General features: G+C 42.8%; 1 protein-coding gene across 1 annotated transcript; it reads left to right on the top strand.

Annotated features, from left to right (window-relative positions):
- The first annotated feature begins 318 nt into the window (after positions 1–318).
- On the top strand, positions 319–18,383 carry CTSC (cathepsin C). Its single transcript, XM_055702665.1, has 7 exons — positions 319–550; positions 1,625–1,770; positions 10,628–10,794; positions 11,219–11,362; positions 12,903–13,018; positions 16,363–16,494; positions 17,252–18,383. The coding sequence occupies exons 1-7, from the start codon at positions 385–387 to the stop codon at positions 17,752–17,754; spliced, it is 1,374 nt and encodes a 457-aa protein (XP_055558640.1). The 5' UTR covers positions 319–384; the 3' UTR covers positions 17,755–18,383.
- The last annotated feature ends 7,987 nt before the right edge of the window (positions 18,384–26,370 follow it).

Genomic DNA, 26,370 nt, shown 5'->3' with positions numbered 1-26,370 from the left:
GACGGCAGTGAGGTGCCCTTCGGGGAGGTGTGTGCCCTTTGCAGGAGAGGACGCCCTTTGGGAAGGACCCCCTCTGGGGAGGAGGCCATCTTGACACGCAGGGTGAGAGCCCACCTCCTTGTCACGGCCCTCAGGGGGGACACCGCCCTCCCTCCCCCGCCGCAGCTGGGGCACACACACGGCCGAACCACCGCCCTCCCCCCGGCCCCCCCGACCCGCAGCCCGGCCCAGGAGCCCCAGCTGTGGCAGGCGCGGAGGCCCGGCCCCTCCCGGCGCGGCTGGCCCGGGGCGGGCCCGGGCCCGGGGGCGGGCAGGCGGCGGGGCGGGGAGGCCGCGGCGCGCGGGCCCATTTCAGCGGCGGCGGCGGGCGGCGGGAGCGGTTCCATGGCGGCGCGGGCGTTGCGGGGCGCGGCGCTGGTGCTGCTGGTGGCGCTGCCCGCGGCGCTGCGGGCCGACACGCCGGCCAACTGCTCCTTCGCCGACCTGCTGGGCGCCTGGGAGCTCCGCGTCTGGCGGAGCGGCGGCCGCCACGGCAACTGTTCCCAGGGGGGTGAGACCCGGCGGCTCTGCCCCGTTCCCGTTCCCTGGGGTCGTCCCGGCCTCGCTGGGGGGTGGTCCCCTGGGAGCCTGAGGGAGCAGTGGGGCGTTGCGGGGGGGAGTGGGGCTGTTGCTCCGTGCTCCGAGGCCCTACAACCGTAAGCGGGCGGCGGGCTTCTGCCTCGGCCGTAGCGGCCCCCGTCACCCGCGGGTCGCACCCGGCGGCCGGCCCTGTGGCGGGCGTCCCTGCGGGGCTTAAGGCAGAAAAAGGTTAATTGGAATCGAGCGGTTCGCGTTCCGTCAGGCGCTAAGTGGCTTCTGCGGGCAGCGCTCTTGCCCTCCCGCTTCATTTTTGGGTTTTTTTTTTTTTTGTCTTTTGTTTCGGTTTGGTCTCAGCAAGGCCTCTTCACGGGCACCACGGGCCTGTGCCGGTTCGCTTCCCCCTCAGCACGCCAGCTCCTTCCCGCCCTCGGCCGGGCCGGGGGCCCCGGGCCTGCTCCTGGAGCTGCCGGCTGCTGAGGGGGCCTGACCGCCTCAGGAGAAGTGCTGGTATTACTGTCCTTGAAGGAGTGATTGTAGTGGGGAGCTGTTAATTGTTGCGTGCCAGTATTAAAAAGAAAAAAAAATGGTAGATGCTTCCATTTTTCTAAATCATCTTTTTGATGGGGTGAGGCCAGCGGGGAGAGGTGGAGGGAGCTGGAGCGTGGGGTGGCAGATGCCTCATCCCAGGTGTTGTAGGGGAAGATTTGTCATTGCAGACACAGTGCCTGAGTGACACAGTGTCTGAGTCCTGTGTGGCTGTATAGCAAGTTACGTTTAAATCAGCTGGTGTCTCCCAGTAACAGCTGTTTGGTGCTGCTGCTAACTGAATGTGCAAATAACTGTCTAGCAGTGGAAAAATAAGCATGTAGACCCACTGACAGCTAAGTGATGTCCCTGAAGTGTGCTTGCTTGATGCCTTTTTGCAGAAGGCTCTTCAACAAGTATATTTTAGCATCTTTTGGAATAAAATAAATGTTACAACCGTCTTTGTACTGATTGATTTATTTTTATCTCTTCTGTGCAATAATGTTTGTATTTCTTGTAGGGCCTGTGGAAAGAAGGGTGCTTGTGGACCTTCAGAAGTTAGATGTGGCTCAGGATAGTCTGGGCAACTATGGTTTCTTCACCTTGATTTACAATCAAGGCTTTGAAATTGTGATAAATGACTACAAGTGGTTTGCATTTTTTAAGGTGAGTTAACTTGGTGTGTTCTGTATCACTGACTGTTTCTAAAATGGCCTATAGTTTGGCTTTTCTTTAGTCCCTGGCTGGTGTGGCGGGGCAGTTGGGACACTTGGTTATTTTTGGCTCTAAGGTTTGCCTGGATCAGTGGCTGAGTAGGGAGCAAAGGGAGGGAAGAGGTATTCATATTCCACACTGGGCATTATCTGAAAAATCTGTTACAGATGGTGCTGCTTTCCCTTCTGGGCATGCTTAATGCAATTGAAGGCCTTTGTGAAGCTAACTCTCCCAGTAGTCTGGAAGTTGGGGTTTTTTCCAGTTTTCTTCCTGACATCATGGACCCAAGTGAAATGGCAAACATCATTGCTTTTATCTTTCCTTAAAGATGTTCTCAAATGCATAAAAATTTTAGAAAGGCCATCTGTTCTCCTTGCTGGAGGATTTCTAGGATCTTTAAATTTCATTCCAGAATACAACTTTAATAATCCAGAGAATATTTCTGCTGCCTAGAGTTTTTCTTTTGGAATAATACTGTTGTTTCCAGTCCCCTGCTAATGACTTTAGATGAAGCTGAAAAACAGTGCTGGTAGGCAGGGGGTAGACAGGAGAAAACCCACTTGCTAAGGAGTGCTCTGCTGCTGTCCTGATGACTGGCATTATGAATCTGAAGGGTGGTTTGGGGCAATATCTGCAGGATGACTTTGCTACCTGGGAGACAGATGTTTTTGTGCAGTAAGACTGCCCAGTTGGTCAGTGCAGCCCTAGGCAGGAGCAGTGGATACATTTCTTGGTTGTTTCAGGAAGCATGATCTTGTCTAGCTTCAGATGAGCTGATAGGAAATACCAGGCCTTAGCCAAGCATAAAAATCTCTGAACCTTGGCTAGTAGGAAGGAGGGTGAAGAAGTGACTTCTGCTTTAAATTGTCTTTCTGGGAGCCGAGGTAGATGGTTTATTTCACAGCAGCTATTTTCAAGTCGGTGTTTTCAGCTGTTTACAAAATGAGTGATCCACTCTTCCAGGACACCTGTAATCATTACTGAATAGAAATGGTATATGAGGCTCCAATTTAAATGCAGCTTCCTCCATGCTGATTTGAGCTCACTTAACTTAAGAGAAGGGGTTGTGTAGGTTGTTTTACAAGACTAATGGTGAAGTTGTTTACATGCTCTTTTGTTGTTAACTGGGTTAACCCCAGCAGGCAACTAAGCACCATGTGGCCACTCTCACTTCCCCCCAAAGTGGGGCGGGGGAGAGAATAGGAAGGGTAGAGAAGTGTGAAAACTCAAGGCTTGAGTAAAGGTGTGTTAATAGGCAAAGCAAAATAAATTTGTTTGCTACTTGCCACCAACAGGCAGGTGTGAAGCAATTTCCAGGAAAGCAGGGCTTTGTAACACACAATTGTTGCTTAGGAAGGCAGATGCTGTAATTCTGAATGTTCTTTTCTCCTCCTTTCCCCAGCTTTTATTGCTGAGTAAGATGTTTTATGGTATGGAATATCCCTTTGGTTGGTTGGGGTCAGCTGTCTCACAGGTTTTTTGTGCAGCCCCAATGTACTCACTGGCAGGGCACTCTGAGGAGCAGAGGAGGCCTTGATGCTGTGTAAGCACTGCTCAGCAATAATGAAAACGTTCTTGTGTTATCAAAACTGTTTTCATCACCAATCCAAAACCTGGCACTTTAAGAGCTACTCTAAATGAAATTATCTCCCAAAACTAGCACTCTTACTATAGTACATTTTAAAAATAAGAATGCTATTGTGTAAGACAGGGTCTTATACTTGAGCAAAAGCAAAGTGTGAGAGAAATATCTGATTGACATCCTCTCATCTGTATAGGGTAGTGACACTAAATTGCTGTGATGTACAGTCCTTATAGGTTTGGCAGGTGATACAGCAAAAGCTACAGATGCTGAAGGGTACTCTAACTGGGCAGAATTACTCTGAAACTTCTCAGGCAGGGACACCTCTGCAGGCTTCCCTACAGTGGGAGGGCCTGCCTCAAAAGTGGCAGGAATTGCTGCCTCTCTGAGGACAGTGGAGGGGACTAAAAAAAACTAACTTAAACTAATTTTAGAATGTGAGGGATAGTAACAGTGAGTGGCCTGTTCTGGAATGTAAATGGATCTGTTGGGCACCAACTTGAAGACAATTGAGGGTCACTGAAGGCTCTATTGCTGCTATCTATGCCTTGTGAAATATATCCTGGGAAGATGAGCACTAAGTCAAGTGACTAAGTGCTGGTCTTGTGTGTTCCTCTGTATGTGTGAAAATGTAAATGCATGGATTTGCAATAGTACTCTTAAACAGTATACCAGTACTGTGTTACAGAATAATTTAGGCTGGAAGGAGCTTCTGGAGGTAATCTGATCAATCTTACTGCTCAAAACAAGTTGAATATACACCTGAGCAGTAGCAGTGCACAGTAGCTTGCACTTCATGGTCATGAATATGGCTTAGCCCTTTGTAGGCAAATGGATTAATTGTTAGTTTTCAAGTTGTTTTTCGTATTAAGAAATAGCAGGCTTGTTTGGGTCATTGTTCAGTAGTAGGCAATCCATCAGTGAGACATGCTTAAATTAAAGGCTTCTTTCCTTAAATATTAGAGAGGATTAGAGCTCAATTCAGTTACTCTCTATAATTTTACTGCTGTAAAGGAAAGAACAGATCACCAAGATGCAAGTATAATGGCCAATAAGTATGAGGAAACACCACCTTACTTGGGAAATGTGGCTTTTGCTGCAGACAACTAGCTGACTTTGTTAGGCCGTGACTTGCAATACTGTCTTTCTGCAAAACTTACTTTACTAGTCCCAGTGGGGACTTGGGGGAGAAGTGGTTTCTTATGAACTGCTTGACCTTGTGACGTATTTAGGTATGCATATCTGTTTACTTTTAATCCAGTAAGTAGACATACAAATAGACATACAAAATACCAAGCCCTGGTATAAACTAAAAAAATGTGGTTTCTTCTATTAAATGCAGCTAGGATCTATTCCATCATCTTCTGCTATAAAGCTTCTAGGGGACAAGTAATGTGTTCTCTAAAGCATGCACTGAGCAGATTTTTACCTGAAAGTAATGTAAACCTAGCAGGCTAAATTGGCTTCGTGTTGGTCATAATCTAGAAGCCCTTTGTGTAAAATAGGGTAAACTAGAATGCTAACTGGTGAGGGCTTCTTCCCTGGAAATGCTGCAAGAGGAAAGCATGAAAGCAATCACTTAGATTGCTTGGCCTTGATTGCTGTTGAGACTGTGGAAAGTCTTAGACAAAGTCCCTTTGGAATTCGTAAAAAAGAAGAATTATCTTTGCTGGCAGTCTCTTGTTTACAGCAAGAAGGTATAGAACTAGTATGTTTAATATGAAGTAATTTGCTATTGTTTTTACTACTTAGTAAAATTACTTAGTTTCACTCTGAAATAGTCTTCCAGTGTCAACAGTATTCTGGACATCCTGCTTGATTATGAAATGACTCTTGGGTTCATAGAGCAGTTTGTGGTGGTGGAACAGCCATAATGCAGAAAGCTTTACACATCTTCCGTGGCTATGGGTTTGGGCTTGTCAGGGAAGTATTCATTACTTAAAGGCCCCTCATAAATTTCAAGTTCTGTTTATGTTGCACTAAAGTTAAATTATGTGGCTAAAACACCATCATGGTGACAGGGCAGATAAAGCATCCTGATTTACCTACAGTGATGCTTTAATGCCTTCCTTATATTCTGCCATCCAACGGAGGATGGAGTTGCTAGGCAAAACTAACAGGAAGCAGTATTTAAGCCAATGCAGGACTTCACGTGTTTCAAGCACAGAAGTGCAACTGGTGCTAATTGAACTTCTAGTGTATTTTTGCTTAATGTTGAAGAATGCAACTATTAATTACTAACAAGAATGCTATGGGCTTGTCTAAACGGTGGTTTTATCAGAGCTACTGCGCTGTGTGGATAGAGACACAGCCTGTTTGATGATGATACATGTTTCAGTGAGTTTTTAATAGCCTTTTGTTCTTCTGGCTTACTAAATAGACACCTACTAAAAATTTCATAGGGCCTCGCTGCCTTTATAAGTTATTTGTTCTTTCAGCTGGGGGCTGCAGGGAAATGACTTCCCACACAAAAGGAGTGGATTGGGTGAGCATATTGATGTATTTTTTTCTCAGTTTGCTTTAATAGCTTAAGTAAAGAAGCTTTAACTGTTTTATTTCTAACTATTGTTGTACTTGTCCCTCAAGGCTTGTCAAGTTAAATGCAGCATCCTACTGCATTCTTGCATTTTGCTTCTCGCAAGTTGTAGTTACTCTGCCAGATGTTTGTTTGCAGCACAAAATAACTTGTTTGTTTTATGGGAACGCTCTTGTTTCTTATTCAATGTGTGCTGCTGAAACATCCCTATACTGAACTTGGATGTGAAGTTGGTATACTGACTCTTGGCAGAAGCTTGAGCATGTGCTTCTGCTGGATGATATATCTTGCATAGTCCTACAGAATTGTTATAAGGCTTTAAAGATTATTTTTTTTCCCCCCAAGGGCAAAAGAAATGGGAACAGCATAACATAAAAAGCTAGAGTGAGGCTGAAAGGAAAGTTGAGGCTGATTTGTTTCAATTACTTGATATCTTTGTAGTATTTATTTAACATGAAGGCTACCACTTTGAAGGGAGACAGACTTGTAATATTCTCAGTTTGTCCCTTAAGCTAAATGGTACTACTTCTGACTTTTGAGATGCCCTCTAGCAAAAATCAAAAGTCTGGCATTTTCTCACATTTAAACATTAGCACTACTTCAGCAAAAAGAAAGAAATTGATTATAGAATATTCCACTAAAGTTACTAATCTCTTCCAGACTGACTTGGTGACATCTTTGTCATATGTCTTACTTTTTTTTGTTTGGTTTTTTTTCCTTTTACTCCCCCCACCCCCCCCAAATTTGGTTAAAACCAAGGACTGCTGTTCTGAAATTACAATCACTTGTCTAGACTGGCTGTTAATGTTTAAATTTCAGAATATTAAAAAAACTGCATCTGAATGCATTTTATTACATGTTGCTAAAATAAGCAGAGGTGTTAGAGTTGCTGATGCTATTTAATCATCCTGCAAATCAATTGAAGGATAACTTTTATTTTAGTTGGGCTTACTCTAACTGGTAATGCGCGACTGCTGCTTCCCTAAAGTGTAGAACTGAAAGCATAAATCTCCGAATTGCAGAATGTTCCCTAGAGGGAAGAAAATGCATCTGTAGTTTATATTTGCTTGCGTTTTATGTTGGGTAGCAAGATGAAGCCATTTATTCTGATACCTTCTGTATTTTTGTACAGTAGGGTGTCTGCAATCCTCTTTCAATTAAGAAAGTGATTTGCATATTACAAATGCTTCAGCACACTTGTAGATTTGATGACAAATGAGTGGTAAGTCTTAATGTATAGGGTAGTCCTGCCTCCTGAAACTTGAGTTGGCTTACTGCCTGAGCATTGCTTAAATTGAGAACAAAAGATGTAAAAAGAAAATGGGATGGCAGCCTGTGTGTGTAGCACTACTGAATCCCTGTTAAATGCTGTGTCCAATAAGGCCTCCATCCTTTCCTGTTTTCTGCTTATGGAGATTAAAAATTTAAAGAAAGCTTTAAACAATTATACTTTATTTGGACTAGAATTGAACATGCAATTAGATTATGTTGTGCTGACCAACACAGTAAAGATGTTACTAAAAGTATACTGTACCGAAAAGCTTACCTAGGGTCAGGTACGCAAGAGCAAGCTTTGCAGTTTAGGTACATGAAGCCTTTTAAGGTTAATGTTGGAGCTGCTTGGCTAAATTCTGGCATGAGGCAGTCACATGAGTTGTCAGACTTGAGAAAAATATGCATTTGAAATTAAATTGAAGCTTAAAGTTTTCAAAACTCAGAATTTGAATTGTGAATATAGTTTGGGTGCCTTTCTACAGGAGTTGTTCCAGATTGGTCAGACCACTGGATGGAGTTTAGTTAATGTTGCAGATGTGAGCATTGACTAAAACTATCATGTGACATGGCTGCAGTGGTCTTTTATTAACTTAACAAGATGGTTTTCATTTTTAAGCCTGCAGAAGAAATGTGTGTACCGCTTGTCCAGTGCTTACGGGTGGTCACAGCTGTGTGGCTGTTGTCTTCCATGAAGAAGACAAGATGCTGTTTTATGATGAGTTCTGCAGATGTGCTGGGTACTGTGCTGGTGGCTTCAGTTGAATCCTGCGTTGTAATTCACATCCACCAGTCAGTGGTTGTTCAGTGCAACGGTACCATGCTCCTGTATGACTGTTAGTCAGGCAGACATACTCATGATAGGTCCTCTAAAACCAGTGCAGTTAGACTTGCTAGGTCTAGTCTGTCAGAGCCCTTCTCTGGTAGCGATAAGAAATGCAGCACTTGGGTTTCACAATGAAGCATATCTTCAACTGTGTACCTTCTGGTAGTAAACAGTGGGTGTCATTGTCATGGCGCTGATGACGTTTTGGTTCCTCTAACATGTGGCCCAGTGGGAAGTTACCTAGCTTGTAGAAATTAATCGTAAGTATTGGGGTTTGTAAAGGTTTCTGTGCCACTTCTCTATATCAGTGGCTCTCAAAAGTCAGGGGGGTGGAGAAATAAAATTGGGACGTTATGGGTATATTTTAATTTACTAGCTGATTATGGCTTTTGGACTTCAAATTCCCTTTATCCAGGTGTCGTTGATGGGCCATGGTTTTGAAATCTTCATGTCTACTTTTTAAAGCCAGTTTAGTAGTAGCTTACAGTCTGCTAGTCTACAAAAACATAGCTACAGAGGACTTGAATAGCTTAATTTTTAGCTTCTACACAGACTGTCTGAAACAGGCTTTTGTCTCTTGTTTATCTTGAGCATCACCAGTAACTGTCCCCTCACCTTCCTGGTTTTGCTAATGTTTGAACTAAAAAAACAGCATAAGAAACTTGCTAAATTCACTTCCCTTGAAGTTGCACAAACAGTACAAATACTATTCTGATAATTATCCAGCTAAATATTAAAAAAAGCAATAGATTTAATCTCCAGGAAAAGGAGAGTGATTTCTAGGAGGAAAAATAAAAGGCAAGTTGTTTTAATTTGCTAGTTAGCAGGTAACTCGGTGCCTTTTTTCTGTGAAGATGTCCCAAGTCTGTTCCACTTGTTTTGATTCAATATAACTCTCCGTGCTAGGCAGGATCTGTATCTGATTGTTGCAGGAAGCAGGCCTGTTCCTTGAGTAACAGTCAAGTATTCAGACTGAAGGTCTATGCTTAAGAATGGTTGTGCTTGGTCTTGTTTTAATCTGTGGCAGCTTTTAGGTAGAAAAGACAAGTAGGTATTACTTGGTTCTACATGACACTGTAAATTAAACTGCTGTCATAGTAACTTACCAATATAAAGTCAGTAACCTGCTGTGAAGAGAGTATTTCTTAAAAGTAATTTCTGGATGTTGCCCTTGGTGTTTGGCCAAGTGTAGTTATTTCCCACATTGCACAATCTTGAACAGTAAGATAGGGTGAATAGAACAAGGTGACAGCTCAGCCTTCTGGTGCCCCCATCCTGCTTCAGTCAGCAAATATGCTTGCCTTACTAGACAAGCAAGGATCTAGATGTAATGCCTCTGCAACCTCTGAACTGGGGACAAAGCAAATACCCATTGTTCTGAAACAGAGCATTAACCTTTAATTTTATCCCTGGGATGACAGACTTAATTTCACTATGTGTTCTTCTGGTTCTTCACAGAGCCTTGACAGTCACAAACCTCTCAGTCTATTTACTTTATTTTCAGTCTAGAGGCATTTCCATCACTATAAGCCACCACCTTTAGTGAAGAGGCTGAGCAAGCGTTTTGTTGAAACATAGCTACAAAATCTCTCTACATTGTACATGTACAACTCAAACAGGGTGGGAGTTAATACCATTGGACTAGAAAACTTTGATTCTAAGTGATTTGTGTGATTAGAGAAGTTAAAGCTTTTGTTGTGTGGGGGTTTCAGGCTCCTCTGTAGCTCATGACAAAAGAGACTTTAACCTTGAGATGAGTAAAGATCCTTCCCTCTGCCCCAGGACGTTCTGATGTCAAAGAATTGCAGATCCAGGAAATTTCTGCAGCTGGGCAAAGCGTTAGTGCTAACTGTTGTATAAAGACACATTTTACTGAATAGATTAATTTATTACTTCTCTTCAGTGATAAATGAAGAGCTGTGTGGCTGAATGAGGAAGTATTAGGACTTGGGACTTCAGGCTTTAGTAACACTCGCCTCACTGCCAGCTTCAAATGAGTGACTCTCAGTGGATCATCCTTTCTTATTGTTTTATTTTGATAGTTCACATGAAATTGTTTTGTGATGTTCTTCCACCACAGCTCAAACTTAAAGCAGCTGCAGGAAGTTTCATCTTTTGTTCTGATTTATAAAACAGAAATGCCATAGCGCAATTCTCCATGAGAAGTTACTGGAAGAGGAACACAAGGAGGTGCTATCACCCCTGTGTTTACTTTTCGTGCTGGTATGAGTCTTAGTTTCTCAAACTTTTGTAGCACTCCAGGGCTGGTTTGGCTAATCACAAATTTGGTGCAAGAAACCATAGGGTCTGGAAGACAAGGCTAAGTAACAGGTCTTCTACATTTTATCTAGAAAGTAACTGTTGAACACAAACAATTAGCACCTGTTAGTTGATACTGATACTAATGCATACTTTGTAAAAGTGCAAGTCACAACCTGTTTGTCTTGATCAGTTTCTTCCATTTGCTTAACCTCTAGAGTGTATGTTGGCCACTTCCCTGAAACATAAGCAAGCAGCAGCTGGATGGGTGGGGACTACAGCTATGCTAACAAATACATGTACTCAATGCAAGTGTAATCTCTGTACATTACAGTACAAAAAGGAAGGCCAGAATGTAACCAGCTACTGTAATGAGACTCTACCAGGATGGGTGCATGATGTACTTGGCCACAATTGGGCTTGTTTCAGTGGACACAAGGTTTCTTCATCTCCCTCAGATGTGCACATAAAGGAGCTACCTCTCCAGAAGCCCGGGGGAAGGTAAGCAACAGATAAGTGACATTTTACTGGACTAAAACATTTGGTAACTGTTCTTCAGGCTTCATCTAAAACCATATGGACAAATTTTGTTACCGAGGGCAAAGCTAATGCCATTCATAATGTTGGAAATAAACCTGAATGCACGAAAACGGGACGCTGCCTGTCACATCACGGTTTCTTCTTCAGTCTCTGGTGAAGTCCAGTTACAAAAATGGCATGTCTAAAGAAGATGAGTATATTCTTACAGTTAGTCTATCTGAAATTTCAGAAACCTTGCCTTGATCCAATAATTGCACGTTTCTTTATCAGTACTTGCCAGAAGACCTTTCCAGAGTTAGTCTTTTCCATATTCAGTTTAGAGAACACCTTTAGTGTTCAGTCCTAGTCTTTTCTTACTGTTTTATTTGGTTGCTTTTGTTTGCAGACTTTATGTGCACAACTTTGACTTTGTGAATGCTATCAATACTCACCAGAAGTCCTGGAGAGCAACAAGATACAAGGAGTATGAGCACTTTGCCCTGGAACAACTAATTAGAAGAGCTGGGGGTCTCTATTCCAGAGCTCCAAGGTACTAAGGCCTTTTGTTTTGCCATAAACCCCACTGCCGCAAAGAATCTGCTTTTGTTTTCCTGGCTCTTCCTAGCTGTGTCTTGGCTTGTAGTTCAGATGTTGATTTAAGTATCAAGGCCTTCCAGCTCACTTTCATGGAGTGCCAGCATATTTCTTCATTTGAATGATGATTCTGAGCATCTGTTGTCTCAAGCAGTTGAGGCAAATAGGGTCAGCTACCCTTTAATCTTGCTCAGTAACTCACTGCTGAATTCATACATGCAGGGAGGAAGTCAGGACAGTCTCAGCTGTCATGTTACTTTTCCTGTCTACACATCAGCTGCTTGCTGTAGTCAGGAGTTTCTGCTTGACCATCTTACTGGTTCTGCTAGTTTATAATTGCAATAAAAAAGTAGTGAACAGCATTCTGCTATTAAACATGAATAATAAAGATTTTCTTTGGGAATTTCCTGCTTACTTTGATAACTTGCCATGCCTGCAAACAATGTCCTCTACCAAGGGTAGAGTGTCTCAGTGAAAAGGCATAAAGTAGCCCTGAGAGTGCCTTCAGGGTCTCGCAGATCACATGGCAGAGTGGTAATGGGGATGGATGCCTGGTCACCTACAGTAATTTGATAACTGGAGTTCTTTGATTCCCTTCACAGCTGTTTTACCTTCTTTGTATTTTTGCTTTTTCCACTCTTGATACTGCTGTGGGTAGGAATGCTACTCACTTTTCCAAACTGTGGCAGTTGTATGTTTGTAGAAGGTCCTACTGTACAGCAAAACTTCTGATTTGCATGGGAGTATCATGCAGATTATCATGGTGCCATCCTACAGACAGAAGTCAACTTGTAGATGGTCTTAAATACAGTAACCAATTTGGAAGCTCTGTTGCACCATGCAGTGTCATGACAGTATTTTGTTGGCCCTGTCATGCTTTCAGAACAGACTCCAGGGTCTGGTGTTTGTGAATGGCACTTGATGGCATGACTTAGGGGACAAGCATCAGGTTAAGTGAAAGCTGAATGCAGGAAGCTCTTGGTTTGCTGATATACGAGTGCTATGTGGCTGCAAGTGGTAGATGAGGACAAGTAACATTCAATGTTTACTTCCATATTACTTCCACAGTAAAAACTTGCTCCAGGGAAGTCTCTGGGGCAAGTGGGACTGCAGTTATTGGAGTGTTGATGTAAGCTGTGTCTGCAGTTAAGCAGTCTGTAGTTGCTGTCAGTGTGTGCTGCCAAGATGGGGTGCCTCTGCAATCGGATATTCTACATACCCTGTGATGGCAGAGGTGTCAAATAGCTGTTGCAGAGCTGTGTTGCCACAGTCATTGAGAGTTACCTTGGCACTTCAGGTTGGTCTGAAAGTATTTGACCTTACCAGCTTGTGGATAGTTCATAATATAGTTCCCTCAGGGAGGGATTCGAGTAGGTCTTGCATCCTGCTGAAACTAATCTCTTGAGATTGACACCCATCTAGTTTATGTGGAGACTATTTCAAATTACTTAGTGTGAAATAAGTGCAACTACTCAGAAGCATTTTCTCCTCTTTAGACCAAAGCCTGCACCTCTAACACCCGAGTTACTCAAAAAAGTTTCAAGCTTGCCAGATTCCTGGGACTGGAGAAATGTGAATGGTGTCAATTATGTCAGCCCTGTTCGGAATCAAGGTAAAAAAAAATAAATCACAACTCTGAATGAGATCCTGTAGAGCTGCTTTGATGTATGTTGTTATTTGCTGTTAACAAAGTGTCTTGCAGTTGACAGATTGCACCTTCACTATGAATAACCTGTGGAAATCGGGTGGAGTCCTGGCTGACAACACAGTGCCAAAAATGCAAAAATAGGTGGTGGTACTGGCATATCCAAACAGCAATGTCTCTTGCTGGATTGAAAGCAAATTACCACCATGCCCTGCGTAAAGACAGCTGTCAGGTTTTGTCCAGTCTTAGTCATGGTTTTCTGCATGCTGACAGCACTGACGCGCATTTAATTCTTTCCCTAATTCCTGCTGATGGCAAATTACCATGTGGCTTTAATGAATAAACCCATGAAAAATTTATATTGCTTCCAAATATTATCACCCCAATAACTTCAGGAGTTATTTAAATGGCTAGTTGCAAGAGGACGTGTCAGTCACTATGAAAAGTATGGACACTGATAAATATAGAATACTTGTAAACCTATTTTTTTCCTTTGTTTACGTATACCAGAATAGTACCCTCTTTTTATTCTACAAGAAATGCTTTTATGACACTGGTGTGGGACACCTCAATTAGATAGTTACATACTGGAGGCCAGGAGTGGAGTTGGTTAATATGTCCCTTCCCTGCTCCACTGTTTTCAAACAAACTTGCATCTACTGGTAGCTGTCTGGCTGCAACTTTGAGGGGAAGGGAACATAACACTAGCATGGTGGGGAGTGGATGATTTAAATCACTGGTCCCTCATTTATGGCTTAGTTCTGTCAGATGCTACCAGCTGGACTCCTGGTAGCAGAGGAAGCATAGGAAAGCTTGTGGAAGTTCTAGCTCACAAGCTGACGTGTGGCATCACTGAAAGATGGTGACAGGAAATGATATGGACCTATGTAGGTACGAGTCCTGTACTTTCTCCTGGTGTGAACATCCAGAGGGCTCTTTTATCTTCCAAACTGTTGAACACTTGGTCCCAAATTTCCTTTCTCCATTGTGTTGCTTCAGAGTTTCTCTAAAGGATAACTAATCTATTGCTTCCAATAATAAAACTGCCTACACTTTTCCTGTCATCTGAGAATCCATGCTGAGTATGTTAAATGTCTGAAATATGCATTCTGCTCCATTAAATTAGAATTGTAGCTTTCAGGCTTTAGTAAAAAAGACAAAAAAATCCCACCAAAAAAAAAAACCCTCTTCAAAAGATGGCCTCATGCAAAATAATGCTGACATACAAGCTATCATAAGCAAGACTTAATTTGTATGATTTTCTAAGGCACTGGATATCAATGCTTCATTAAAATGATTAGAAAGTCTTAGTTGTATATCATTAAGATTATTAGATGACTAATTAGAAAATGCCATGGGGGAAAAGGCTGCAAGCAGTAAGATGCAAATTGTCTGGCACATACAGAGAGAATTGTATGAATTACAAGGTCGTGGCTTCTGAGATCTTGCATGCTTGTGGAGTCACTGTCCTTTACCCAAGGAGAAAAAAATACAGCATCTGAAGGGGACAAGAATTAAAAGGGAAATGTGTATACTCTGTAGAATACCTTGAGACATGGCAGGCTTCACGCAACTTGGATTGTAATATTTACTGCCAGCATATTGGCATCCCTGCTAGCATTTCCTGTAGTCAAGAAAGTAAAGGTTGAGCTCTTGGGTTGTTTATAGGGCAGTAACTGCATCTTTGAACCAAGAGATGTGTAGTCTTTGAAGACAGCCCTGTCATTGCTTGTTGTCGACTTTACAGAGGGTAGAAGAGGGGAACCTATGGATTTTGTTAGATTCAAGTGTGTAGTTCCAATTTCTTGCTGACTACATTCTGCAAGCTTTTTCTGCAGGTCAAAATAGGTGAAAAGCTTGGTCTGCTAGTTTTTCACTACATGTGCTGCATCTCCTCCTTACTCGTAATACAACAGCCCTTTGTGGTAGTGAGTGGAATCTGGTGTGGCTGAAGCTCTAACTGACTCTGGAAGAGAATTTGTGGGAAGTCTCAGAACTATTGCAGCTGTGTTGGCTCTCTGCTGCTACAATGTTGTTGTCATGCTATGGGCCTCACAAATACTACTGTGGTAGCAGGAGAGAAATCTTATCAAAACCCCCAACAGACTTCAGACTGAAACGGTTGCATTAAATGTGGGGTTTTTTTTTACACTTTGTCACACAAAATGCAATAGTGTTCTTCAGCATGGCCCATCTTGGGTGCTGTGACTACAGTGAGTGGGAGGCACCTTTCACTGCTTCAGTTTGCCCTGCTGGGCAAAGAGTGTTCATGTTCAGGCTGATTTTGCTCCTTCTCTTCAGGGTTACATCTAACTGAGTGAAGGTGCAATTTCACTTGCCTTTGTAATAGCTCTGCTTTTATACACCTACACAGTTCAGGAGGAAATATTTTGTTTTGTTCCTCAAGCCTGCCTCATTTTCATAGCTCTGCAAAATTTGAGTTTCCTACTGTCAGGAAACAAAAGGAAATTGGGCACCTTGGTGACAATCAGTAGATAAAATAGGACCTCATCCAAGTAATTGTCCTTTCCTGTGATGCTTGTCAATTTACTTCCAAAAGTTTTTAAGTGTTACAGGAAGCTCCTAGGGAGTGAAGGGGCCTAAAGCTAGAAGCAACACTAAATTTTGATGCAGAAGTAAGGAGACTTAACTCTGCCAGGAAATAGAAGGGAAATTAAGGTGCCTCTGAAAAGCCAGTGTACAATTACATGCCCTTGGGAAGTAAAGCAAGCTGGGATGAATCCACTGTATGAAACCTGCTATTTATACCACTAGTGTCTCAGAAGTCGGTTATTTTAGGGGTAGCTCTAGAAGTGGAATATTTTTTTTCAACTGGAAATTGCAGAGTTAAGTTCATTGGTAGTTTGAAATAACCTGGAACAATATTGTCAATGTTCACTTAAAATACGTCTGTGCGCCCTTAGCATACATGCTCCGTAAAGGGTTATGGTCTGAGGCAGTAGGTCATGAGCCTTCTCAGCCCTGCTAATGTGATTCCTGTAGGGGCATTCTGTAGGGACAGCATAGCTCTTAAATGATCCTGTTGAAAACACTGAAGAGTAATATATTTCTTATTCTTGAATAAGCTCATTGTTCCTTCAGAAGTTATTAGAACTGTTATTTGAATTGTGTGTTTAAAAGCTAAATGTATATTTAAATTCTTTTGTTCTATCGGTGTTCAATTTCTGATCACTGTCAGGTAGGCTTTCAGTGTTTTCAGTGGGCTCTAACAGTAGTTGTACCTGAATGCAGGTGACTTGCCTTGTTTATGCTACTGACTCCTTTTCATGGTTCTTTTTTCTACTCTTGAGGCTCGTGTGGCAGCTGTTACGCGTTTTCCTCCATGGGCATGCTGGAAGCAAGAATACGTATCCTCACAAACAACACTCAGAAACCAATCTTTAGTCCCCAACAGATTGTGTCTTGCAGCCAGTATTCTCAGGGTAAGTACACTGGTATATACGAAGATAACTTGGTAACAGTAATGCTGCAGAAGAAGACCGTATATTAAAAAATTCCATGCCTTCCCCATCACCCACAGTTCAGGTTTTTTCATAAAGTATCTGGCAAGCTACAGTTTATTGTACTTCTATTTTTTGAAAGATGGCAGAAAATATTCCAGAGTTGTCAGCCCAGCTTCCTATAGGGGTGGGATTGAACCAGGAGCAGGTAGCCTCATGCTCAGGATGCTATTGGATTTTAGGTAGGTCTGCCTAGGAGATGGGGAGTATCCAAGGAGCAGGGCTAAAAATACAGCTAAATAGCAACGCATACCTAGAAAAGTGGAACTAAAATATCTTCCCAAAACCATATTCAGAGGGAGAAGGAGCATACTGAGAGGGGTGGATGAGCAAAAGCAAAGACTAAAGCTTTCTAAAGAACAGTACCCGTGTTAGGGCAGGTCTCGTTACTGGATGTAACAGGGAGTGTCAGGAGCAATTGGATGAGAAGGTGGTCCATGCATTTTAGTGTTACTAGTACAGCTCCCACTGATGTGAATTTTGTCTTGTGTTTCAAAACTAGCTATAGCTAACTGGAATACTAGGGTTAGCTGCTCAATGTAGTTTGTGTTCGATACTGTACCTAAAAGTATTCTTAAAAAAAAATTGAGTAGAAGAGTCTCTCACCTTAAATAATTCTTCAAGGGAATAAGCAGAGATCTCTTTTCTTTTTTGTTGAGTTTTTTTTGTTTTTGTTTAGGCTGCGATGGTGGCTTCCCATACCTCATTGCTGGAAAGTATGTCCAGGACTTTGGTGTGGTGGAAGAGGACTGCTTCCCTTACACAGCCCAAGATTCTCCATGCACCTTCAAGCGCAGCTGTTACCACTACTACACTTCTGAGTACCACTATGTTGGTGGTTTCTATGGAGGCTGCAATGAAGCCCTGATGAAGCTTGAGCTTGTTCTGCATGGGCCAATGGCTGTTGCCTTTGAGGTTTATAGTGATTTCATGCTTTATAAAGAGGGGATCTACCATCACACTGGGCTGCAGGATGACTTAAATCCTTTTGAATTGACCAATCATGCTGTATTGCTGGTGGGCTATGGTACAGAACCAGAAAGTGGTGAGAAGTTCTGGATTGTGAAGAACAGCTGGGGCACCTCGTGGGGAGAAGATGGTTACTTCAGAATCCGCCGTGGCACTGACGAATGTGCGATTGAAAGCATTGCAGTGGCTGCAACTCCTATTCCAAAATTATAAATGTGGAGGTCTTCATCCAGTGCCTTGTCCCCAGCCATCAGAACATATTGTTAGAAACTGCAGTTAAAATCTGTCCCCCAGCTTGAACAGGGGAGTTTTAATGAAATTTTCAAGAATAGAGCTAACAGTTTCCCTAGGTGGGAGGATGAATGTAGTTAGCTCTGCTTTGTGCACTGAAGGCTTCCTCTCTAATTTGGCAGTAAACCACCTAGAATGTTGTGGTGGTTTTGGTAATAGTGGTGATAGTTATTCACCACTGGATATACATCTTCAGTCACCAGTTACGTTTTCTTCCGTTGACAATCTTGAACTTCAGATCTCAGAGGGAAGCATCTGTTAATGATAATCTGTAACTACTCTGAAAGGACACTGTAGTGCCTTACTTCTCCGAAAGCAGGAAGTCACTGCAATTTAGAACATAAATTGGGGAGGGAATGGGCAATTACACTGATTAAAAGGAAATTTTAAAGCTTGAAGTGTCCTGCAAAAACTGCATGTCAAACCCTTATGACAATAAAAATCAATTCTACTTTTCAAGCTGTAACTAAATGTTCCAGTTCTGGATTTTATTGCTGTGCTTTGCAATTGATCATAGCGGAGTTCAATAAAAATTACAAGCTTTTATAGGAGTTTGTACTTGTGGAAGTAGTTGGTTCCTTCAGTGGCCTATCTTAAGTTTTGAAGTTCCTGTCAAGATCCAGACAGGTGGGGAAGGAGTATGAGAAGGGAGAGGAGCTAGGAATCATCCAGCTGACATCAAGATTCTCGCAGCAGCATCAAGCAAGGTTGTCCAGGAGTCCAGGATATGGGACATTTCATTGAGTAAATTGGCTAATTCCCCTGTAATCCTGTGAAGTCCTCTCTGTTAATCTGTTGCCCTATTCCTTTCAAATATACAAGGTAGAAAACCAGAGTTGGGGAAGGGGGGGGATAGCAGCACTTGGAATTAACCATTTCTTTCCAGATGAAACTGTAATGCAGTACTTGGTGAATGCAGCACTGGTCTCTGCTCTTCATTGTGGGTAAATAGGAGTGGCTTAGAGGTGAGTCCCAATTTCATGGGTAGAAGAGGACTTCTTTGGTAATATTCTGTTAAAATAATACATGACCACAGTAGTTAATTATTTTTACATACAAAATACAATCTTAGGTTTTGGGGTGGGTTTTTTAGGGTGTAGGGAAACTTATAAAATACAGAAAAATGGAATGGTTGTAAGCAAAATATTCCATTTAAATTAGAAAGGAGAACTCCCTTTTACTTCAGTAGCGGAGTTTCACAAGAATTGCCTGATTCTGATTTGTTCAAACTGAGGGATAGGAGAAAGGTAGTGTCATTTCTGTTTTTGAACCCTCTGCCAAAAAATACCAAGCCATATTTGGAAATTTAGAACTTGTGTTTTGCCAGAATTTCATCAAGGACCTCTGGAAGTACTTGTATTCTGCATTGGCTTGTTTTAGCTGAGGAAATTGGGGAGGGGGCGGGGAAAGTAGGGCACTTGTTCCTTCCCACTTGGATTATTTGATGTTACTGCTAAAACTGAGAGTCCCATGAGGACTTAACCCCTTGGCAGCAGCTGCAGTACATCATGAAGATATTCAATTGTTCCACACACCTCTTCACCTAAGATATGCAAGCAAGTGCACAACTTCTCTCTTGTGCTTCTCCCAGTCTTCCCCCTTCTCTCCTAACAGTGTTTTCCCGAGTGGAAAATGTAGGTGTGGGAGAGGCAATACTGCTTTCCCCTGACAGTGTGTGTGGTTTGTCTGCTGTGTTAGCGGGCATAATAAAGGCGTGACAGATCATGTGCTGATCAACAATGTTCGGTAGGTCACCCACTACCCTTTTTCCAGGCATTGATTTGATTTATAGTAATAAAACTAAAGCTGAAAAATGTGTGGAACTATGAAGTATGGAAGAAATTGTTACCCGTGCTTTCATTTTGGAAGACAAGAGTTAGGCTGGCTGCAGTGCAATGCCAGCAGCAAGCTTGCTGCTGTGCTGATATTGCAGCTATGCAGCTTGACCTGACTGGGGTGACAGCTTCTCTTACGTAAGCAGCCATGTTGGCACCAGTATAAACATGAGGTGCAGAAGGTGGTCTTTGTGTAGTAGGTGGTCTGCAGGCTTGTCCTGCCACCTGCGAGTACCTGTTTTCACTACGCAGATACAATGCGTTTTGAGTATCCCATGTATTTGGAACTGTCGGTTCTTAACAAGCAGGTATTTTCCTGAAGTTATGGCTTTGTATGGATGTGTTACGTTCTTGGATTTCTTTAACAATTGCAGCACTTGAGATTAGCTTGAGAATAACAATATAAAAGCTCGGTATTAATATTTTTACTTTCAGCCATTAGGAAATCAACTCTGTCATCAAACCGCTGCTGACACTTGTGGCTCTCTGACTATAAAAATACTAGCTATTCACCATGCCTTGTATCGTGTTAGCTGCATGTGTTTTGAATAAGATGGTGTGTTATTATCCTAGAAATTCCCATGCCTGTCTATCTGTCACTGCTTGTGTGTGGCTGCTGCTAACGTGAGGAGGGGAGAGTTCTCAGAGCAGTTTGTCACCATCACTGCCCCCATCGGCTGTCATCAGACGTGTCTGTCTGCCTCTGGCCGCCTGCCGTACGTGAATGCCCCTGTTTCCTGTATTTCAGAGCTGCACAGAGAAATGTCAGCCCGCCTGACAGCTAGTATGTGGCCAATATGAGGTACCTGAGAAAGCAAGTTTGTTTATGAAAGTTTATTTGGGACTGTGGGCCAGGTACAGGCAGTATATTCAGAAGCCACAGGCTGAAGACCAGCCAGAGCGTTTTATGCTGGTGAAGGCTCTGGAGCACAAGTCTGATGAGGAGTGGCTGAGGGAACTGGGGTGGTTTAATCTGGAGAGGAGGAGACCCAGGAGGGACCCTATCGCTCTCTACAGCTGCCTGGAAGGGGCTGTAGGCAGGTGGGGGTCGGTCTCTTCTCTGCAGATAGCAAGCGATAGGACAAGAGGAAACAGCCTCAAATTATGCCAGGGGAGGTTTAGAGTGGATATTAGGAAAAATTTCTTCACTGAAAAGGTGGTCCAGCACTGGAACAGGCTGCCCAGGGAGGTGGTGGAATCACCATCCCTGGAAGTGTTTAAAAAACTTGTAGGTGTGGTGCTTAGGGACACGGTTTAGTGGTGGGCTTGGCAGCCCTGGGTCAATGGTTGGACTTGAGGATCTTAAAGGTCTTTTCCAACCTCAATGTTTCTATGATTACCAATGGCCAAAAGGGATGCAACTGCAAGAGCTGGTAGACCTTAGGAGCGAGGAAGTACTGTTCCACTTTGTCATGGCTCAGGCTGTGACACAGCTTCACCTCCTGGTTTCCTTCCAGCTCCTCCAAAGTTGAGGAATGGGGCTAAGATAAACTACTGCCCACAAAACAGACAAAACGGAGAGAGGTGACTCTGCAATTCCCTGTTCTTAAGAGGCTATAGTTCGTTTATATGGCTTTACCTATACATGTGTTATCTGAAGTAGCTTAAAATGGGAAGTAATCTGTCGCTCAGGAGAATAATTACAGGTTTGGCAAATATGCCTTGCAGGGAACAAATAGGGCCCGATCTATTTAACTTATCAGGGAAGGTTAATAGTTAATGTCATGGCTGATAAATACTTACAGGGGAAACAGAGCTGATCATCAGCCCAGCAAACAGATATTACAAGTTCAGTGTTTTGAAAATTGATACATACACAGGTCAAATAAGCTCTAGCTGTTTTAACAGTGAGCATAACAAATCCTTAAAATCTATCAAGGGCCGTGGTGGAATCTCCGTCATTGGAGCTGGGCAATTTTCCAGTCTGAGCACTTCCCCTGGCACAGGAATTGCTCAGGGAATCCTGCAATTGGTTTCTGAAGGAGACGTGGCCGGATCATCATGAATTATTCTTGCTTTGCGATCTGAGAACTCGAAACAACAAGCTGACTTCTAATTTCCACAGCTGTCTGAATAACTTTGCAGCACAAACTACATAAAAAGCAACAGCAGAGACTTTTTCCTAGATTTCCAAACTGCTGAAATTGGGACTGAGTAATTTTAGAATTGTATTGGTCCAGGGGACTTGGGAAGACAGCAAAAATTATGGTGTGCACCAATGGAGCTTAAAATAGCAAACCCAGAAGAACATTATACTTAGATAGCTGGTAGGTTTGTGGTTTTTTAGATGACCTACGCTTCATCCAGTGTTTTCCTCTCCATTGCTGGAGGCTAAGAACTAGTTTGTAAAGGGGAGCTAAGACCATTGGACTGCTTTAAAAGGTTCTGCTAACATCAGACTTTCTATGACCTCCCAAAATATGATGTGGTTTTTTTCAGCTACATGACTTTCAAGGTGTGATTAAAACAAGGTTGTAGATGTTGTTAATGGAACACTTACAGGGATGTGAAATGGAGAATTTTGAAAAGCACTTTTTCTCCATTTTTGTAATTATAAAGGGACAAATGCTGATTTTTTATTTTTTAAAAAATATTTTAGAGGGAAAAAAAGACGATGGACTAAAGAAGCATTTTCCAGTGGTTTTGGTAGACAAAAGGAAATCTTCTACCAAGATTTTCAGTTTTCACTTTCTCGTTTTTCCCTTCCCCTTATAAATATCATGGCAGTTTTTCCCCCTCCCCAATAATTCTGCAGAAAAGCAATTTCTGGTATGTGTTAAAAGTTCCCTTTACCACATCAAATCTATAACTGATTTCACTTTCATCTCAATGGACAGGACTTACTTAACTCTGCTTTAGATGATCAGCAGGGATAGAGCTGCCTGGTAGAGCTGGGACTGTCTCACTTTGTCCTGAAGTCACGTAGCAAATGTAGAGATGTGATGAAGAGCATGGCATAACACCTGGAGCCTCTCAGGGATGCGGTGCAGCAGCAGGTGATGAGAGGTGGTGGAGGGGGTCTGTGCCCAGGTCTGCCCATGCCTTTGTGGGAGCTGCGGGTGCTGCAGGGATGGGGCACGGATGGTTGGGGGGGGATCAGGTCACAGGTGGCCTGAACCACTGTGCGGAGGTGACTGTCCCCACTGCACGTCTCACAGCGCAGCCCTATTCATGCCCTCATTTGCACCGCTTCCACTGGCTGCGAAATGGCGCTTGAAGCGTGGAATGAAGTGGACTAGCTAGGTCAGAAAGCCTGTGGGTGCTAACGCCTGTACCCAGGCCGATTCGTGGCTAACTGGTTTCCCGCACTGCAGTGTGTTATACGTGTAGATGTATCTAGCTTCCTTTAAAAATACGTTGGTCTCAATTTGAACCCTGGGTTTGAAACTTCGAGGGAGAGCCCAAGTGTGTTTGAGAAACCCGACAGCTCCTTTCCATACCTTGAATGATACGGGCAGCACGTGATAACCAAAGAAAAGGTGGACGCTTTGACTACAGTATGAAATAATAAAACATATTTGGCTACCCTTTCTGAACAGCGAGTTTTAAGTGCAAAGGCTTGCACCCTGCTTGACTGAGAGCCAGGGTATCTGTGTGACGAGGAAAAGGTGTCAGGGAGTGCAGCTCAAGCAAGCTGAGGTTTCTCTGCTGGTTGCTATGGCTTCTGGATGTGCTGTGGGTTGAAGCAGTGCGTGAGCGTGTGTGCGGGTGTGTGTGTTTAAGTTTCCAGAAAAACAAGAAGCATTTAATGGCAGCTGGGAAGTTATTAACCTGTAACATTCAGAGGTGGTCAGGGGCAGTATGTTGACAGAGCATCACTTTTTATCAGTTCCCTCTGCATGACAGGTGGGGCAGGAGGAGAAGCTGAAGCCTTTCTGTACAGGCTACAGAGAAACAGGTGTGTGCAAATGCAGAATTTTTCTACATCTGTAAGAGGAAATACACTGACATGTACTTCTGCCAATTACTCCTAATTGCTTCATTTCGAACAGCTGACTTGATCCAGCAGATGCTATTCAGCATGAGAAGCACAAGCTAAATTTCTGTCTTTCTCATGGTAACATCTCACTAGGCTGATAGTTCAGCTCTTCTCCAGGCACATTTTGCTATTTGCACTTTAAGATACATATGCATGTTTATACTTGAAGTGATCCACAGGACCTTTGACTTACCTCATTAAGTAGAGAATATTTTTAAGAGCTGTGTAGAAAGGCTGATATTACTTTAGCGATATGACAGGTTATAAATTTTAAGTACCGTCATGAGCACCAAAGATATTAGAAGTGCTGTCTTTGCCCTAGGAGGATTTCAGAAGTTTGGAAAACATTATGCATTCTTAAATGTCCAGCAATTCCAAGCCTGATGATCTGCGTGTAAGATAGGAAAAAATTCCAAGAATATTAACTGTACAGAATCCTTCTGATTATGTTTAACGAAGGAAATATAATATATACAGCATGTGGATTTTTTAAGACTTCATTTAATTACCTTTTCTATTAGTCTTATCACTTATGACAGTAACATGCTATAAAATGATCACCTCCTCTGTTGTTCCATTTAGCATTTAGCCAGAATAAATAGGATTTTTGGTGTGTCCTGCACATGGGATTCCCTAAGATTTTTCCTCTCATTAGCACTGATGACTGAAGGAAGCTAAGTATCTCAGAAGACAAATCTTCCTGAAAGCAGACATGCTGTGTCCCCTGAGAGGCCATTACTTCACCTGGGACCCGGGATACCCAAAGTGACAGTCTCCTGACTTTTGGCTCGCTCCTCTGCTCTTGGTCTGACTGTGCCACTTCTTGCTCCCAGCCCCACTTCTGCGTCACAGTTCTGGGAAATCTCTTGAGCCCACTTAAACCCCTGCTCCTGTTGTGGGACACACTCACCCCACCTTGTAGGCGTTTAGGTACAAATAGGAATACTCCAAAAGATCAACATTTGCAAATTGGGTGACTAAGTCCAGTCTGTACTGTACTGTTGCTTTGCACAAATATTTCCTCCTAAATCTCATATATTAATAAGGCTGCTGAGGCTGTGAATTTTGTCACTCAGTTACATTTCTCCCTCCTTTTCTGAGCCCTCAATTAACCTTGGGATTATATGCACAGGTTTAAATTTCAGCAGGATAATAACTACAGGAAACCGCATCCAGTTGTTGAGGCAGAAAAAAAATCAATTACAAGAAATTGAGTAAAAGGCCAAATCAAATTCATAAAGCTCATCAGTGGGATGATAAAATATAAGCAATGCAATACTTCTTTTCACAAAATGTGTCTGCTTTCCATGTGTGCTGCCCTGAGGAAAGAAGTAGAAATGGGGTGATTGCATCTTCCTGATTGCTGGGGGCTGATTTCTCAGCTGTAACATTGAGAGGGTGATTTTTTTTTTTCTTTTTTAATTAAAGAGGCTGGCAAAACAGAACTTGACGTTAGTTCTGTCTTATCCATTAGTATTGTAGAGGTTTGTAAAAACAGTATTAAAACTGCTCTAAATGGAAAATGAACGGGACTGTCTGGGTGTGGAAGAACCAGGGGGGCTGGCAGGAGGTGGGCTGTAGGAAAGGCAGATGCTGGTGGCAGCAGGGCTGGCACTGTAACAAATTTCCCAGCACACCTGCGGAAAATCCATCCGGACACCCAGAACCAGTAACAAAGTGTAACCTAAAGCAAGGGATGTCCTAAAAGAAGGGGCAATCTAAAGAGAAAAAAAGGAAAAGTCCCCTACCTATGCCTATAAAAGGTGATGGTGAGAAGAAAAGGACAAATCCTTTTCAGCAGCTTTCAGGTAAAAAGACTAGATACTCTAATAAGCGATCCTAATGCTTCACAGATGTGGAACAGAATGGAGAGGCAAAAGATCACAATAATTTTCAGATGCAAAACAGTACAAGAAAGACTTACCCGAAACCCACTTTTTTAGTGGTCTCTGGTCTCTAAGCTCCTGCTGTGAAGATTGCATATGGACCCTCATGGGAGGGCATAATACGGTTTAATGAGTAACAGACATTTTCTAGCTTGATTTAGACATACCCGTCTGAAGCACTGTAACTGTTTGATCCTCATCACATAACTCACAGTACCTGAAAGAGGGTTAAAACTGCTGCGCTGTCAGTTTGGTCCAGGTTTTTGTTGGTAGCTCCAGAGCAGCAAGCCTGCAACGAGTGTGATGGTTCAGCCTACAACCTCAGTGAGTGTTCTTACACTTTGCTTATTGAATCTGAGACACAACGGTGTTCATTTGGAACCGGCACACTTCAGGCTAATTCTGTGCTGTATGATGCTTTCGCCGCCGTCTGTCCTCAGGGACAACCCATTTTACTTTTCCCAGAGTATTATGACCTCCCATTATTAGATTTTACCCATGGCAGACATTCTGGGCCTTTCTCTTATTGCTTTTTGAGTTGCACTGTGTTCATGTATTCCCAGGTGACTGATCAAATGCACCTGGTGTAAAATGCACTGCAACCCATCTAAGATTTTGCTGCAGGCTGCAAAGGATAGACCTTAACTTGGATTTTATTAAGCTGTGTGGATCTATACAAAAATGATAATAATAAAAAAAAAAGTTCAGCCTTGAGAAAGGAAATTACATCCTTTTTTTTTTTTTTTTTTTTTGATTGTGGTGGAATAGAAACATGCCTTTGCATCCAGCACTGACTGCACTCATGCAGGTAACTAAAACCACCTGAGATGCTCTGAGG

This window comes from Falco cherrug, chromosome 2, assembly GCF_023634085.1.
Source record: "Falco cherrug isolate bFalChe1 chromosome 2, bFalChe1.pri, whole genome shotgun sequence".
NCBI classification, from domain to species: domain Eukaryota; kingdom Metazoa; phylum Chordata; class Aves; order Falconiformes; family Falconidae; genus Falco; species Falco cherrug.
This window is presented reverse-complemented; position numbering and strand designations above follow the sequence as displayed.

Excerpts from the sequence above, each read along its gene's own strand:
- CTSC (XM_055702665.1), top strand. The coding sequence starts at position 385 with ATGGCGGCGCGGGCGTTGCGGGGCGCGGCGCTGGTGCTGCTGGTGGCG. Across the intron at positions 11,363-12,902 it reads CTCTATTCCAGAGCTCCAAG|ACCAAAGCCTGCACCTCTAA; the intron begins GTACTAAGGCCT and ends TCTCCTCTTTAG. Across the intron at positions 16,495-17,251 it reads TTGCAGCCAGTATTCTCAGG|GCTGCGATGGTGGCTTCCCA; the intron begins GTAAGTACACTG and ends GTTTTTGTTTAG.